Genomic DNA, 18536 nt, shown 5'->3' with positions numbered 1-18536 from the left:
AATGCTTCACTGGAGGGTATGCATACACTAGACTTAATGGGGCCCAAGGAATCACCATTGCAAATGCCAGGGAAACCCTGAAACACAAAAGCTGTCCAATTTTTTTGTTGAATATGGAGACCATGATGTCTACATTTGGTGTTCCCCAATTCTAACAAAGTAATAAAAAAATCCCTGGGTGGGGGAAGGTTGTGTAACCACTCCTAGTAGATATAGAAAAGAATCACCCCCCCCCCTTAAAATAATCACATTTTGTTGCTTTGCAGCCTGAGATGAAGACAAAAAGTTTTTGTTTTATCCAGCTGTATTTACTAGTGCAATTTATAACATCTAAGTGAAAGATAACACAATATGTCAGAAAAAATTAAAAACAATCGCTGAGATGGAAAAAGGCTCAATCCCACCGCCCCCGCCCCCCATGTCAGTATTTTGTTGGACCACCTTTTGCTTTAATTACAGCCTTTAGTCTGTCGGGATAAGTCTCTACTAACTTTGCACATCTATACTTGCCAGATAGAAGAAATATGGATGGGGGAAAATACCACCAAATTCTTGAGGAAAATCTGCTGCCCCTCTGCCAGAAAGTTGTCAGTGGGAAGGTTTACCTTCCAACATGACAATAACCCAAAACAAACAGCAAAAATGAACGAGGAAAAGGTGAATGTCCTTGCATGGGCTAGTCAGAGCCCAGACTTAAACCCCATTGAAAATCTTTGGAATTACTTAAAGACTGCAGTCCACAAACAGTCACCATCAAATTTAACTGAACTTGAGCAGTTCTGCAAAGAAGGGTGTGCAAATATTGAGATCGAGATTGAGTCGAGATGTGCAAAGTAAGTAGGGACATATCCCAATAGACTAAACACTAATTAAAGCAAAAGGTGGTCCAACAATATACTGACGGAGGGGATACTTATTCCAACTCAGTGATTCGGTTTTCAAATTATTTTTTTTTCTGAGATTGTGTTAGATCTTTCACTTGGATGCTATAAGTTGCACTAGAAATTACAGATGGATAAAACAAAAACTGTCTGCCTTCATTTCAGGCTGTAAAGCAACAAAATGGGATTAGGGGGTGATTTATTTTCTATATCCACTGTATATGACTGAATGTTTTAGAATTTGGTTCTCCACCCAAGATAGAATCAGGCTTGCCTCCTTCACAGCTGCCCGACTGGTTCCCCCTTGGTGGTTTATGTAGGCCACATCTATGGTGTTGTCTGTACTCCTACTGGGCGACCGCATAGGTGAGGGGTCCAGGGTAGAAGAGTCAGTCTTATGGCTCTCAGTTTCAGGATAGGGGTGCTTCAAATCCTCTGCCGTTGGACAGTAAGGGAATTGTAGATCCCGTCCCAGTCTGACAAGCTGGCATCAGTCATTACCAATGCCCAGGGAGAGGGGAGGAATTCTATGGCTGAGCTAGAAATCCACAAAGCCAGAGAGATTTTTGTCTGGCTGGACAGAAGTAGTGGGTGATCCAGACAGAGAATGTGTTTGTTCCACGTCATGAAGTCTTGAGGTACAAAGATCTGGAATCAGATGCCAGTGGTTAGGGACATCCCAAACTTTGATAAAAGACATGGAGGACATTGGGGATCTCCCTTTTCACAAGTTGGTTTCATTAAGAGATCTGTTTATTCAGTTCAAAATTGCACAAGGGGCCTACTACACTTCTTAGACATCACAAAATGAGAAACTGAAAGATCATTAGTGAAAAACAGCACACTTTACACATAGTTAGGCACACTTAACCCCTTGATCGCCCTAGATGTTAACCTCTACACAGCCAATGTCATTAGTACAGTGACGGAGTATAGTAATATCACTGATCACTGTATTAATGTCAGTGGCAGTTAGTCAGTTCCCACCAGTGTCAGACAGACCACCGCAGTATTGCAGTCCCGTTATAGGTTGCTGATTACCGCCAATAGGTTAATAAAAAAGTCAAGTATATATTACGCAAACCAAACACTTATTGGGATTTTGTTTTTTTATCAAAAACATGTAGCAGAATGCATTTTGGCCAAAATATATAAAGATTTGTTTTTTTTTGTTCCTTCTTTTGGATACGTTTTATAGCAGAAAGTAAAAAATATTTTTTTCTTAAAAATTTTTCATTTTTTGTTTATATTGCAGAAAATAAAAAAAACTGTGGCGATCAAATGCCACCAAAAGAAAGCTTTGTGTGAAAAAATGCTATAAATATGGTTTAGGAACAGCGATGCATGACCGTGCAAAAACCAGTTAAAGTAGCAAGGTGCCGAATAGCAATAAATGGCCCGGTCACGAAGGGGGTAAAATCTTTCAGAGTTTAAGTGGTTGTAAACCCTTTACAAGGGTATACAGCAACTCTGGAAGTGAAGTCGCCGGCCAGAGCAGTGTACGAGAAACACTGTGGTGGCTTCGATCTAATGTAAGTAATTCATAATGAGCTAGTGTGCTATGCTCATTATGCCTTTGTCTTGCAGGTATTTTTTTTTTTTTTACTGGGTTTACAAACACTTTAAAAGATGTCAGACTTTTTAAAAGCAGGCTCCTGTCAGTTTTTCAGGTGGACCAGATCAGACCCTCCATTCGCCCTTATGGACCGACAGGTGTAAATGGACTAAATCTCATCTCCCCTCCTCCTCTCCAATCCATCACTCTGCTTTTCTGGGGGTTGGCTGCTGTAGCAGCTGAAAAATATCAGTTGGTCTGTCCACATCTTCAAGTGGTTGCAAAGGCAGAAGGCTTTTCATTTTCATGCATTCTATGCATGAAAATAAAAAGCCTTCTTTGTGCAGCAGCTCCCCTCAGCCCCCCTAATACTTACCTAAGCCCCATCTCTAGCCAGCGATGACCATGAGTGCCTCGGTCGTCCGGGACTCTCCCTCCTGATTGAATGAGATACAGCAGTGGCGCCACTGGCTGTCAAACTCAATCAGGCGATATATATACACACACACAGATAAATCAGATGTAAAAAAAAAAAAAAATGAAAAAAATCATGTCTTTACCATGCACATATATGGTTTAGAAAAGCTTTTTAATTATATTTTCCATAGGTACCAATGTTACTTTACTTAAAATCCCAGAAACTGTAAAGACATTAAATTCACTTCCAGTAAACATGCTAGTCAATCCTTAAATTACAAATCATCCATTAAGGGAAACAGCTTTAGGCTGCTATGTAGAACAAGAAAAATCATGCAAAACTTTTAATGCCGTCAGGTTCGAGGAATAAAGAGGCAGTTCTAAAACCTCAGACTAAAATTAAAAACAAATGCTACTGCAAAGCATGATTAGGGCGCTGCAGAAAGTGTCTGCACTTACCATTGGCAACCAAACTTCTCGCTGTCTATTTCTACAATTCCAGGTGGTACACCATGAGCCGAAGCTGCTCTCGAAGCTTTTAAAAAAAAAAAAAAAAAAAAGAAAAAATGTAAAATGTTTAAAATTTGACACAGAAAGCTGAATTCTAACAAAAGTTTTGCAAAGGAGCATAGGTAATAAAACTATTCAGCAATCCTGGCAATAATCACTAATAACTTTAGAAAAAGTATGGACAAAACTAATGAGGATGCTACCTAATGAAAGGGTTGTTTTTTCCAGTTACACCTTACTACTCGCTTCCTGGTTCCTTCCGGTGCGTGGAACGCACACGTCGCTTCCGGTGGATTACGACCCTAGGGTCGTAATCCACCGGAAGCGACGTGTGCGTTCCACGCACCGGAAGGAACCAGGAAGCGAGTGAGATCAGCTGTATACAGCAAGCGCTCTGGAAACACCTCCCGGGAGACGTAGATTCAGGCACAGTGCACTTTACAAATGCTATACTGTTTATTTTATCTGGTACGCAAGTTCATAAGGGGGGAGTGATTTTTTCATATCAATAAACTTTCTTTAGCAATATTACGCTATATGGGCATGTTATTTTCTCCCCTTATGTGACACAACATTAATCGAGCGTGTTAGCGACATCTGGTGGTTGGATAGAGAAGATGGAAAGCTATCAAAGATAACAGCATAAAGGCTTGTTTTTGCTGGAATTGTGGTGAGTGCAATCTCACTGGGGGACACCCCCTCACGCGGTGATTACTCTTGGTGAAAGAAACTCTTCATATCCACAGACTACAATCTTTTTGAACTTTCCTATGAATCTTCTTTAATCATTTGGTCTTACTTATATGTGTCTTGACATCTGGCACATAGCGCTGCTGCAATAAGGAATCAGAGACTTGGCACCATTGATTTATACTTTATTGCTTATGTATATATGCTTATCATTTAAGTAGCTGCTTTATTTCACTACACTTGATCTCAGGAGTAGTCCTAGGCGCAGAGAAATGTGAGGTAGAGGCGGCATTTTCCACACATTTTTGCATATAGTTTTATCATTTTTGGCTATTTTGAAAACAAAAGCCATTTTTTTTCAAACCTTTATAAACGCAACCGCGGCAAACCGCCGCTAGATGCAGCATGTAAACGTGGCAAAACTGACGTTTTAAACGTGGGTTTTTATCTGTCAAGTTAAATCGTTCAGGAGAGGTTATAAAAACGTCCCGTGTACATTAAGCCCAAGTCTCCCTCTATATAACCCCTCCCATACAGGAAGTACCTCAGTTTTTTTGCCTTGTCTGCATAGTGGTGGTTACTGATGTGATACATGTGCTCTTGGTGCATACTTGGAGGTCTGGACGGTTCTATTAAGAATCATGGACTTCAATCGGATCCATTCGAATAAGCCGTCAGCCAAAATGGATGGTACCCGTGCCTCATTGGAAGGAGACAATTTCTTGAGGTTCTGCCTGTAATGCAGCCTTATGGCGCTGGACCCTGCGTAATGGAAACCTGTGCAGTGTTTGTTCTGACCAAGGTGATTTCCTGCAGGGTGCTATACAGGTCCAGGGAAGTGGACCCCAGTTTAAGGGGGGACCCAGTCTCTGAAGGTCTTTTATGACAAAACTCGCCGTGATGGGTGAAGATTGGACTCCTGTTATGTACAGAGTTCCGCAGCAGGAATGGTAAGTCTGCATTTGTTTGCAGTTTTTTTTTCCAAAATAAAGAGAAAGATCTGACTGTCTGTTCTCCCAGTGGCCGCTGGGAGCAGTGTGCTGTTTAATCACGCTATGTACTTCTTACTCGTGTGGGCTGCTGTTTCTCCTCCAGCCACTAGAGGGTGCAGGCTCGCTCAGTATGGCCTATTTTTATAAATGCAGGAAGGGCGGCCATACCATGTGGCAACAGGTTCAGTAGGCCTCTGGAGACATAGCAGCAGCCCATGGATACTAACAAAGTGTGAGTACTTACTATGGGAGAACTGTGTGACAGACAAGTAATGATGATAATACAGTGCCTTGCAAAAGTATTCACCCCCTTGGCTTTTTACCCATTTTGTTACATTACAGCCTTTAGTTCAATGCTTTTTTTAAATCTGAATTATATGTGACTGATCAAAACACAATAGTCCAAGTTGGTGAATTAAAATTAGAAAAATATATACACTCTTGGTCTTGCATCATAAGGTGGTGATGTTGCATCCTCATCCATTTTTATTGCCTAAAGTGGTTTCTAGTTTTCACTTGAATCAGGACAGTGTCTTGCCTTTTATTTTTCTCCTAATCCACAGTCGGCAGGAGAAAGATCGCTACCTACTCTAGAGGTAGTTCAGACACTCAGGGTCTACTTGAGTTGTCCGCACAAGTAAGGAATCCTTGTTTGTGCTGCCAGAAGAGCCCAGAAAGGACAGGCGGCATCCAGGTCGAATATTTAACAGTGGATCTGCCAGTTTATCAATGATGGCTATGGTTAAAATGGCAAAAAAAATTCTTCTCTGGGGAGAGATTCTCTACCAGGTGTGAGAGTATCTTGGGCCATCCATCATCAGGTGTCAGTGGCCCAGGTGTACAAGACCACTATTTGGTCTTTTGTTTATACATCTATAGGGTTTTTACCAGTTCGATGTCAATCACATAGAAGATACTGCCTTTGGCCTCAGCATATTACAAATAGCAGAGTAGGTCCTTCTCTGGTGGCAGTTTCTATGATGGTGTCTCCCTCCCCTCAGGGGCATTGCTTTGGGACATCCCAGATAGTAATTACTATAGCTGCTCTATGTACCGAGATTTACGATAAAGAAAATAGGATTTTTCCTACAGCTTACCTGTAAAATCCTTTTCTTGGGAGTACATCACGGGACAGAGGTCCCTCCCTTCTTTTGGGAATTGCTTGCTACAAAACTGAGGTACTTCCTGTATGGGTTATATAGAGGGGGACGTCCGGTCTTTTTGGTATGCCAGTGTCCATTCACATATAGGTGGCGTATAACCCAGATAGCAATTACTATAGCTGCTCTGTATCCTGTGATGTACTCCAAGAAAAGGATTTTACAGGTAAGCGGTAGGAAAAATCCTATTTTTTTTAGCTAGAACGTTACGTATAATCATCACTTGCTGACAGGCAATAAAAATATGTTTGGCTGTCAACAAGTGGTTAGTAGGTTAGGGAACACATAAGGTAGATTTAAATGCCCTAACAACTGCACTTTCTCTTACTTAGAAGCACAAACAAAATAAAACAGAAAGATTTTGCAAATTACCTGGAGCAGGAGTTGGATTGGCTGCCGGAGGCACATGCTCAACAGTTTGAGGGCGGATTTCTGACACCACCTGGTGGTTGGAGCTTTGATGCTCTATAAGTTTTACTGCTGTAAGTGCATCAGGCCCAAACATTTGTATGTCCATAGAAATAAGACATACTAGAGTATCTGCAACAATCAACACATATGGTGAATTAAAAATAGGTATGAGCATATGAAGATCAGAAGTATCCATGACTTTACATATAAAACATGTTAGAAAATTACTTCTGGTACACACTTTTAAACAGTAACTATTGTAGGATTACGGTCTATGTTACTACTGAATAAAATCCTTCACCGCCAAAAAAAGCAATGCACAATTTAAAAATCAGAAAGCTTACTTAATTTATTATTCAGTACGTAGGAAAACAAACCTGACCAAATCCTTTAAGTACCCCAGAAGTGTCTTACCTATGCTTCGCTCTACATTTGCTATCTTCACACAGGCCACTTCTCCCAGTTCTGTAAGCATATAGAGCACCTCAAGAGTAGAGATTACAAGCAGGACATCCGGCAGAGTAAGATGACATATGATTTCCTTGTAGCTATCTTGATCCACATACTCACATATAAGAACACCATTATCTTCAGCCTTACACAAGTTTCCTAAGATTTCCATGCCTGATAGTAAACCACAGCAAACCATAGTGAAAGTTAACAAAAACTAGAATGATGAATGCTTTTTTACAGACAATTTCTGAAACAAAACTTACCTCTCATTTTTAAGAACCTGTCCCTTGACATTAGGCATTTTGTGATAGTGTGAAACATAAGGTGAGTGGTTTTGAAATCAACAGGATCTAGCTGAAGCTAAAGCAGAAAAAAAAATATTTATAATAAAAAAAAAAAAAAATCAATAATAGTACGACAGTCAATTAAAGTGCATGTAAACCCTCACATATACCCAGTCAAGTGAAAGACCTCAGATGATACACAGTTTAAACAAATCTCCCTACATAGGTTTTACATGTATATCTGCTGTCTTCCGCTTTATATACTGTTTAGAAAGTGCACATGGTGTTAGGAGATTTTCTCTTCCTGTTCAAGACTGCAGAGAAGCCTGAGCATAAAGCCAAGACAGCTGATTGGAGGAAAGGCACACACCCCCTCTCCTCATAGGTAGAGACTTTTAGCTCTGATCTATGAATGTTCAGGGCTCTGCTAATCTATTTATAGCTCCCTCCCCAACACAAAACTCCAGCTGCTTTTATCACAGTTGATGGAGCACTGGTCGGGAGTTATCAGGCTAACAGAAGAATAGAGTAGGAGACAGCTACAGGACATAAGTGCTTTGAAGAGTGATCAATATCACAGTAGCAATTTTGCATCAATGAATTGAGCAGATTTGCATCTAAAAAAATCTCCCCCTTAGTGTTTTTTTTGCCAAGAAAAATTATCTGCAGTCAGGCTGCTTTCACACTGGGGCGGCGGGTCTGTTAGCAGTAATGCGCCGCTAGTTTTAGCAGTGTTTTTCGGCCGCAAGCAGGGCACTTTTAACCCCCGTTAGCGGCCAAAGGGGTTAATAGCGCCCGTGTTGCAGCGCTTCGGAAGCGCTGCCCATTCATTCCAACGGGGAGGCAGTGTAGGAGCATTGTATACAGTGCTCCTACACCACCCCAAAGATGCCACTTGCAGGACTTTTTTTCCCATCCCACAAGCGCACTGCCCCAGTGTGAAAGCACTCGGGCTTTCACACGGGGAAGGCATGAGAGGCAGTTTTCAGGCACCATTAGTGCTAAAATGCCTGAAAACTGCCTTAGTGTGAAAGGGGTCTCAATTGCAGAAATTTCAAGGGATTTGTAGCTCAGTTGCTCAGAGCAACTGAAATATTGTAACATTAGGAGCTAGATGCAGAAATCACCAGTTTCAGTAGCTACTCATATTACACAATGCAGCTGATGACCACCATGGCACACCAGCAATTTCAGACTGCCTAGATAAGCAATGCAGCCAGTTACAGCATTAAATATGCGACTATCTACAATTGCCAGAGAAGGATTATCAGCCAGGGGGCTAAAATCGATAAAAAAAAAAATAAATAAAATGAGTGGATTCACCCTTCCATACAAGCACAATGAATGGTGGAATCTTCCCCATGGTGCCATCGCATTCTGACAGTGGTACTCCTCCTCCAACTCCTGTCAGAATACACTGATCAGTGGCTGCTGTCTCATTTGACAGAAGTCGATCGTTAGATCAACTTCTGTCTGGCGGAAATAGCCATACATGGATTTAAATTTTGACCAGTTCCTGCTGAATCGGTCACATTTAAATCCATATATGGTCAGCTTAAAGTGGTTCTTAAGTCTGTTTTTTTTTCATCTTAATGCATTCTCTGCATTAAGGTAAAAAACACACCACTCGTCCCTAAACACTGACCTGACTCTCCTCTCTCAATCCAGAGCTGGCTGCACTGCTCGCCTTTCTTCCTCATCTCACAGGAGACTCAGCAGTGGAAGCCATAGGCTCCTGCAGCTGCTAGTCAAATTCCTGAAAGGAGTGAGTTTGGGTGGGGCTTACAGATGCGGAGTGAGTCTATGGAAGCACCCAGTCCAGCTTGGGAGTGCACCCACGTGGGTGCCCCCTCAGTACCACCTTGCTGAGGGGGAACCCAGAGGAGAGGAGCAGCTGGGGGACTCCAGAAAAGGAGGTAAGAGACTGCTCTCTGCATATCGTTGCACAGAGCAGGTAACATTTTTTTTTTTTTAAAAGACTAAAAAAAAAAAACTTTAAGCAGAGAGGTTTGTAGTAGGGATCGACCAATATCGTTTTTTCAGGGCCAATACTTCAGCTGCCTTTCAGGCAGATAGCTGAGATCAGTTGCCGATAGTCTGTAGATTTAAACTTTGTATTTTTACTGTCCTTTTAATTTTTTTATTCACTTTTATTGCTGTCACAAGGAAAGTAAACATCCCTTGTGACAGTAATAGGCAGTAACTGGTACTCTTTATGGCGGGATCTGCAAGACCCAAACCCCTCCTCTGCACATGAAAACATTCAAAACATTAGGATTTGCGTTTTTGAATACTTTCTATTTTTTTAAAACTGGCGAAGTTAGAATGTCAGTAATCTGGAAGTGAAGTCATGACATTGCTTCCGTGTTACTAGATCAGAGACCCGAAGCTGCTTTGTTCGGGTCTTTGGCCAGCCGGCGGACGTGGGGGGGTAAGGGAGGGGAGGAATGTCCCCTCCCACTGCTTGTAATAACAGCAGAGCGCATCAGTTATTGCAAGAAAGCTGACCTCCCGCTCAAAAGAACGGTGCCAGCTGCAGGCATCACCCCTGTACAACCCCTTGAAGCAATAAATCGGTAAGTTTTGTGACCAATGCTTCAAAAAAAAAAAACAAAAAAAAAAAAAAAAAGAAAAAGTGAATATTGGCCCCACCAATAATTGGTCGACCCCTAGTTTGTAGCTGCTTCAAAGTTTTTACTGTGACATGGCACTTGCAAATTACTGAACACACACACCAACCACCTTCTCAAGTTGGCTGCTTCATTTTATAAAAAGTGAAAGGTATTAATGTTTTATTTTAGTCCACTGAGAAAATTAGCTGTAGAATATTGGTTCTGCAAATAATGGCAAGGTTGCAGAAGGGAGGGCCCTCTCAAATAGTCATCAGTGAGAGATATTGGTTGTTTTAGCATCACACACACAAGCCGATATTAAAGTAACTGAGGAAGAAAAAAAGTCAGGTGAATATTTAAGAAAGGGAGCCATATTGCTAGCTACAAAAATATAACAAAAAAATGGAGCATTGACATTTCTCACCTCTGCTGCAATGTTCCCCAATGTATCCAGACCCAGTTGCCGTAGAGAAATAAAGTGACTATGAGCAGATAGTAATAAGAAACGGAGACAAGTCCGATTAGCTGCCAAAAGTTTTACATTGCTTTCCTCAAATGAAAGATTCCGCAAAATGACCGCGATCTGTAGAACACGCTGTCCTTCAATGTCATTTATACCCAGCTTCCGAGGTGGATGAAATAACGAGTCCCATAAAGACTCAGGAGATGTACCTTCTGGGGGTAAAAAAAAATAAAATAAAAAAATAAAAATTAAGCAATCACATGATTCATTGGCAATGCACATTGTTTTACTGTCATATTCGTACCAAAGAAAAGATGCCCTTTATAATACACTGGATAGAAAAAAATCTGACACATGCACAATATACCATACACCTTACACAGTCAATGTGAGGTTTTTTTTTTTTTTCGTTTTTAATATAGTAAGAAAATTAAAGCTTCTGCCAGATCTTGACTGCTGTATGTGTCTGTTAGGTATAGTTCCCATATAGTTACTAGTGAACCAGAAGCGGGGAAAAATCTACACGGACACAGACAGCAGAAATATGTACCCGATTACCTTTTGCTTCTGTACACGAGCTTGTCGAGACGCGGCGTTTCAAAAAAAAAAAATTTTTTTTATTTTACTTTTTTTTTTTTTAAATGGTGTCACTTTTATTCCTATTGCAAGGAATGTAAACGCATCCCTTGTAATAGAAAGCATGACAGGACCTATTAAATATGAGATCTGGGGTCAAAAAGACCTCAGATCTCATTATTTACATTTAAAAAAATGAAAAAAAAAAAAAAAAATAAGTGCCTTTAAGAGCTATGGGCGGAAGTGACGCTTTGACGTCGCTTCTGCCTTGCAGTGAAATGGAGACGGGTAGGGGCCATCTTCCCCTCACTCGTCTCCATACCCGGGCAGGGGACAGACGCGATCGCCTCTGCCGATGGCTCCGGCAAGCGGCAGGGGGCACCGGATCGTGGCGGGAGGGAGCTCCCCTCTCCCGCCACCGATAAAAGTGATCTCGCGGCAAATCCGTCGCAGAGACCACTTTGATCTTAAACCGGATTGCCCACTGAAAAGGAGAATACCGGGGTTATGGCAGCTAGCTGCTGCCATAACAATGATATCCTCCTTCAAAGTAGCGACCTATAACGACGGTGGGCGGTCCGGAAGTGGTTAAAGGAACGGCATACCCTTGCCATTCCTTCAGAGCTCTGTGCAGTGGCCAAGACTCCTGCAAAAAGATGAACCACCTAAATTAAATCAATATTTGGGTGACCATCCCTCAGGAATTTTGTAGGATTAGAGTCAGCTGTATGATTAATCAAATATACCAAGCAGGTGCTAATGATCAATTTTATATGGAGGTTGAAACACAGTCATGAACTAAAACAGAAGTGTATGAGGTTAAACCTGGGTGAGAAACAGTCAAACTCTGCTACTAAGGTGGGGTTGTTGAAGACCGTTTCATGTCATAGGTCATACACCATAGAAAGACTGAACACACAAAGTAGTAGTACTGCATCAGCAAGGTCTCTCCCAAGCAAAGATTTTAAAGCAGACTGGGGTTTCAAGATATGCTGTTTACACTCTTTTGAAGAAGCACAAAAAAAAACGGGCAAAGTTGAGGATTGTAGATACCGTTGTCTGCCAAGAAAACTTAATGCAGCAGATGAAAGGCCTATCATGCCTACTTCCCTTCGACATAAAAGGATGTCCAGCAGGGTCATCAGCACAGAACTGGTGAAAACCAGTGGGACCCAGGCACAATTGTGCTCATAAGTTTACATACTCTGGCAGAATTTATGATTTCTTGGCCATTTTTTCAGAGAATATGAATAACACAAAAACATTTTTCACTCATGGTTAATAAATGGCTTCAGCCAAACACTATAAACTAACTGCGTTTACTCTTTTTAAATCATAATGAGAACAGAAACTACCCAAATGACCCTGATAAAAAGTTTACATACCCTGGTGATTCTGGCCTGATAACATACACATAAGTTGACACAAAGGGGTTTGAATGGCTATTAAAAGGTAACCATCCTCATCTGTTTGCTTGTAATTAGTGTGTGTGTGTATAAAAAGGTCAATGAGTTTCTGGACTCCTGACAGACCCTACAATCCAGTGCTGCACTGACATTTCTGGATTCTGAGTCATAGAGAAAGCAAAAGAATTGTCAAAGGATCTTCGGGAAAAGGTAGTTGAACTGTATAAAACGGGAAAGGGATATAAAAGATATCCAAGGATTTGAGAATGCCAATCAGCAGGGTTCAATGCTAATCAAGAAGCGGAAAATGAGGGGTTCTGTTGAAACCAAACCACGGTCAGGTAGACCAACTAAAATTTCAGCCACAACTGCCAGGAAAATTGTTCGGGGTGCAAAGAAAAACCCACAAATAACTTCAGGTGAAATACAGGACTCTCTGAAAACATGTGGTTTGACTGTTTCAAGATACACAATAAGGAGGCACTTGAAGAAAGATGGGCTGCATGGTCGATGCATGGCCACAAAGTATCCCATTTACAATACGCCAAACAAGACTCAAACCTTCTGGCAGTCATTTGGAGTGATGAGACCAAAATTGAGCTATTTGGCCACAACCATAAATGCTACATTTGGACAGGAGACAACAAGGCCTATGATGAAAGGTACACCATTCCTACTGTGAAACATGGAGGTGGATCGCTGATGTTTTGGGGATGTGTGAGCAACAAAGGCACAGGAAATTTGGTCAAAATTGATGGCAAGATGAATGCAGTATGTTATCAAAAAATACTGCAGGAACATTTGCATTCATCAGCCAGGAAGTTGCGCATGGGACGTACTTGGACATTCCAACATGACAATGATCCAAAACACAAGGCTAAGGCGACCTGTCATTGGCTACAGCAGAATAAAGTGAAGGTTCTGGAGTGGCCATCTCAGTGCCCTGACCGCAATATCATTGAGCCACTCTGGGGAGATCTCAAAACGTGCAGTTCATGCAAGACAGTCAAAGAATTTACAGGAACTGGAGACTTTTTTGGGGGGCGGGCATCTGCGGCTAGCTATTTCCGGGAGTGTAAATACCTGTATTATACGGGAATCTGCATCCCCTCCCTCCTGAAAGGTGCCAATTGTGGCAATGGAGAGGGGAGGAATCCGATGAGCAGAAGTTCCACTTTAGGGTGGAGCTCCGCTTTAAGAACTGGGGTATGTAAACTTTTGATCAGGGTCATTTGGGTAGTTTCTGTTGTGATCATGATTTAAAAAGAGTAAACACAGTTGATTGATAATAAATTGCTTCAGCCAAACACTAAACATGAGTGAAAGAAAAGTTTGTGTTATCATTCATATTCTCTGAAAAATGGCCAAGAAATCAAATTCTGTAAACTTAGGAGTACAACGGTACATTCATCTACTGTCCCAAGAAGTCTGGCCAGAAGTGGTCTTCATGGAAGCATTGTGGCCAAAAATCATACGTCTGATGTGGAAGCAAGGCCAAGTGACTCAACTATGCAGGATAACATATGAACTGGGGTGCAGAAAAATAGGATTTTATCGTCATACTTGCCTGTAAAATCCTTTTCTTAGAGTACATCATGGGACACGGAGTTAGTCTAATATTCATTACCTGCTGGTTATACTTCATCTCCAGGTGAATGGACACTGGTAGACCAAAAATCTTTAGACAAGAAGTGATCCCCTATAGAACCCCTCCCATACAGTAAGTATTTCAGTTTTGTAGCAAGCATGAATCCCCAAAAAGAGGGGAGGGACCTCTGTATCCCATGATGTACTCAAAGAAAAGGATTTTACAGGTAAATATAACAAAGAAATCCTATTTTCTTTTTCATACATCATGGGACACAGAGTTAGGCTAATATTCATTACCTGCTGGGACATCCCAGAGCAATAGCCTTGAGGGGAGGGAGACACCCTACCAAACAATAGCCATCAGACCTTATACGGCAGCCCGCATTACACTGCGTCCGAAAGTCGAATCCTCAGCTGCCCGAATATCCACTTGATAAAATTTTGTGAACGTATGCACTGAAGACCAGGTGGCAGTCTTACAAACTGAGCCACAGATACCTGATGGCAAAAAGCCCAGGAGGTTCCTACACCCCTGGTAGAATGAGCTCTTACCCTAAAGGCTTTAGGTCTCAGAACATAGGCCTGAATGACCAATTAACTAACCCAATTGGCAATGGAAGCTTTGGAAGCTGCCTGCCCCTTCTTGGGTCCCTTTAGTAAAACAAAAAAGGGAGTCTGATCCTCAGATTTCTGCAGATCTAGACAAATAAACCTTGACTGCCCAGACAATGTCCAAGGAATGCAGTCATCTCTCTTCTGCCGAACGAGGCCGAGAAAAAAGGCGGCAAAATAATGTTGTGACTTAAATGAAAGGCCGACACCACTATTGGCAAAAAGGATTAGAGGTCGACCGATATGGGTTTTTCTCTGGCCGATGCCGATATTTAGAAATCGCGGTGGCCGATTCTGATATGTGATGCCGATTTTTTTTGGGCCGATATATTTGGCCGATTTTTTTTTTTTTTTTCCCCTTCATCTCATAAAATCTAACAGTTAGACCCCTTTCACACTGGGGCGTTTTTCAGGCGCTTTTGGGCTAAAAAGAGCGCCTGTAAAGTGCCTGTAAAACGGCTCCCCTGCAGTCTCAGTGTGATATCCTGAGTGCTTTCACACTGAGGCGATGCGCTGGCAGGATGTAAAAAAAAAGTCCTGCAAACGGCATCTTTGGAGCGGTGTATACCACCACTCCTGCCCATTGAAATGAATGCGCACCGCTGCCGAAGCACCTGCAAAGCGTTTTGGCAGCGGCGCTTCAGGGGCGCATTTAACCCCTTCCTCGGCCGCTAGCTGGGTTATAAGCGCCCCGCTAGCAGCCGAATAGTGCCTCTAAAATGACGGTAAAGCACCGCTAAAACTAGCAGCGTTTTACCATCAACGCATGCCCGCTGCAGTGTGAAAGCAACCTTAAGTGATACAGAAAATTTTTTACATTTAAACATTAAACAAAACAAACCTCCAATCAGTTCACTTGTATGTATAATTTAGAAAAAAAAAAAACTATCTTAAATATTAAATACACAAAAACAGGTAATCAAAACTTTTGGACGAAAAAAAAATGGGCTAACTTTACTGCTTAGTTTTTTGTTTTTAATTCATTACTGTATTTTTTTTTTTTAAATTGCGTTTGAAAGACCGCTGCGCAAATACCGCGTGACATAAAATATTGCAACAACCGCTATTTTATTCCCTAGGGTCTCTGCTAAAAAAAATATATATAATGTTTGGGGGTTCTAAGTGATTTTCTAGCAGAAAATACTGGATTTTTACCTGTAAGCAACAAGTGTCAGAAAAGATTTAGTCTTTAAATGGTTAAACTGAGAATTCCTACAAGGAGTTCAGTCTATTGATAAAAAAGAACTTGAAGAGATACAATGTATCTTCTTATCAGACTTGGCAGGCTGCCCAGAGGAGGAGAGAAGATAACTTTCAGGCAACTTGCATTGACTCTATTACAGAAGTCATTTGCAAGTCACGGCTGAAGTTACAATCGGCCTTTTTTATCAGCACAATCGGCCGATGCCGATTAAGTAAAAAACGCCAAATATCGGCCGATATATTGGCCGGCCGATATATCGGTCGACCTCTAAAAAGGATGGGACTGGTCATAACACGACCCTGTCGTGGTGGAGGTTTAAGTACAGTTCCCTGCATTAAAGGGCCACCAATTCCGACACCCTTCTAGCCAAGGTGATAGCCAAGTCTAATGGAATTTCATTGATAGGTTCCAATGGTTGTTTCTATTACACAGACAGCATCAAGTTCAAGTCCCAAGGACACATAGGTGATCTAATGGGGGGAAACAAGCCAGTTGCCCCCTGCATAAAGGTTCGGACCAGTGAAAGGGAGGATAAAGGCCTTTGCAAGTATACTGATAGGGCCGAAACTGGACCTCTGACTGTACTCAAAGCCAATTTGATTTTCACAGCTGACTGTAGAAAAGAGAATTCTCTTAATCACATATTTCCGAGGATGCTATTTTTTGGCTTCACACCAAGTAATACAAGTCTTCCAGACCTTATGATAGATCTTCCTAGTGACAGCTTTTCTAGCATTCACTAGGGTAGACACCACAGGTCCCGAGATGCCACGGTCCTTTAACACCCTGGCTTGATGGCTTCAATAGCCATGCTGTCAAATTTAGAGACTGTAAATTGGGGTATAGGACCTTGAGACAGAAGATTGGGGCGCTGTGGAAGCATCCATGGCGATGTCCATGACCCGTCTATCATTAGTCTAACAATCTCCGGGAACCAGGGCCTTCTATCGGAGGGAAAGCATAAACCAGGGAGTACTGGCTCCATGGAACTACCAGAGCATCTGCTCCGATTGCCAGAGGATCTCTTGTTCAGGACACAGACTGCTGTAAGCTTGTTGTTGAACATGGATGCCAGTAGGTCGACCTCTTGCCATCCCCAACGTTGACAAACTTCCTGGAACACTCTTGGGTGTAGGGACCATTCCCCCGGGCAGATTTGCTGACGGTTGAGATAATCTGCCTTCCAGTTCTCTACTCCCGGGATATGGACTACTGATAGAATCGGCACATGTCCCTCTGCACAGGCTAGCATGTGGTTCACCTCCTTCAGAGCTGAACGACTCCTGGTACCGCCTTGGTTATATAGGCCACTGCAGTGGCATTGTCGGACTGAACCCCGATAGGGCAGTCCTGAAGCTCCACCGTCCATGACCTTAGGGGCCAGTCGTACTGTCCGCAATTCCAGGACGTTGATGGACAGGATCTGTTCTGTCCTTAACCATTTTTCCCCATGAGCTGTGAGCCCCTCTAAGGTCGCTCCCCCAGCCTGACAGACTGGCATCTGTAGTCAGTACTCTCCAAGTTACCGAGAGAAAGGATCTTCCCTTTCGCAGGTTCTGATTCTGCAACCACCAGTTTAGACTTAAAGCGGGGTTCCCATTTAAAAAAAAAAAAATTAAAAGTCAGCAGCTACAAATACTGCAGCTGCTGACTTTTAATCGGACACTTACCTGTCCCAGGGTCCAGCGATGCGGGGGATCGAAGCCCCACTCGCCCCCCCCTCCACTCGGCGGCGCCGGCATTTCAACTGTGGGCGCCCGGCTGTGGCTTCACAGCCGGACACACACTGCGCATGCGCGAGCCGTCACTGGCCCCGCAATCATCTGGGATCGGTCACGTGTCCCAGATTGACCAGAGGGAGGGTGGCGAGGCGATCTCCCTTCCTGCACCGAGGGAAGTGACGTCAGGAGCCCAGGCACCCAAGGAGGTAGACTACGAGGGACCCTCTAGCAACAGGCATTTAGAGGTGAGAAAAAAAAACAATTTTTCTCCAAATGTTTTTTTGAATTTTTTTTAAGAACATTACTAATTTTTTTTGGGGGGGGTGGAACTCCACTTTAAGCCTGTCTGAGGAGATAACATCATTGGATAATCCAGGGCTTGTCCTCTCCGGTACCAAGCCAACAAGATGTCTTGTTGTAGAGGCCTGGAATAGAACTGGGCATAGGGCACCGCCTCGAAGGAGGATACCATCCTCCCTAGAAGACTCATACAGAGTCGAATGGAGGGTTGTGTGGTGCCCCTTATCTGACACACCTGATTCTTCAGGGCACAGATCCTTGCAGGTGGCAAGAACACTCTTGCTTGGACTGCATCTAGGATCAGACCTAAATACTTTAGACTTTGAACTGGTTGACTTTTCAGCATTTATGATCCAGCCTAAGCTTTCCAAATACCGCAGAGGTATTTTGTAAAGCTCAAACCGCCGTGCCATCCACCGGTAAAAAACTGTAGTACTTCCTGTATGGAAGGGGTTATATAGGGGATCACTTCCTGTCTAAAAGACCTTTGGTCTACCACGGTCCATTCACATGGAGATGAACTATAACCAGCAGGTAATAAATATTAGCCTAACTCTGTGTCCCATTATGTATGAAAAAGAAAATGGCAGCAGGTGCTCTGGACTGATAAGTCAAAATTTTAAATGTTTGTATGTAGCAGGAGGCAGTTTGTTCGCAGAAGGGCTGGAGAGTGGTACAATAATGAGTGTCTGCAGGAAA

The 18536-nt window shown here is 42.5% G+C and overlaps 1 protein-coding gene across 1 annotated transcript in view; it reads right to left on the bottom strand.

Annotated features, from left to right (window-relative positions):
• ARID2 (AT-rich interaction domain 2) overlaps positions 1-18536 on the bottom strand; it is a 140309-nt gene that overhangs the window by 54648 nt on the left and 67125 nt on the right. The window contains exons 8-12 of the mRNA XM_073619956.1: positions 10390-10640; positions 7333-7429; positions 7031-7240; positions 6578-6745; positions 3313-3388 (exon numbers count right to left, since the gene is read on the bottom strand). Of these exons, the coding sequence (XP_073476057.1) occupies positions 3313-3388; positions 6578-6745; positions 7031-7240; positions 7333-7429; positions 10390-10640 (802 nt within the window). The remainder of the gene's footprint in view (positions 1-3312; positions 3389-6577; positions 6746-7030; positions 7241-7332; positions 7430-10389; positions 10641-18536) is intronic.

Source organism: Aquarana catesbeiana, linkage group LG03, assembly GCF_042186555.1.
Source record: "Aquarana catesbeiana isolate 2022-GZ linkage group LG03, ASM4218655v1, whole genome shotgun sequence".
NCBI lineage: Eukaryota > Metazoa > Chordata > Amphibia > Anura > Ranidae > Aquarana > Aquarana catesbeiana.
The sequence above is the reverse complement of the archived record's forward strand: the minus strand, read 5'-3'. Positions and strand labels throughout refer to the sequence as shown.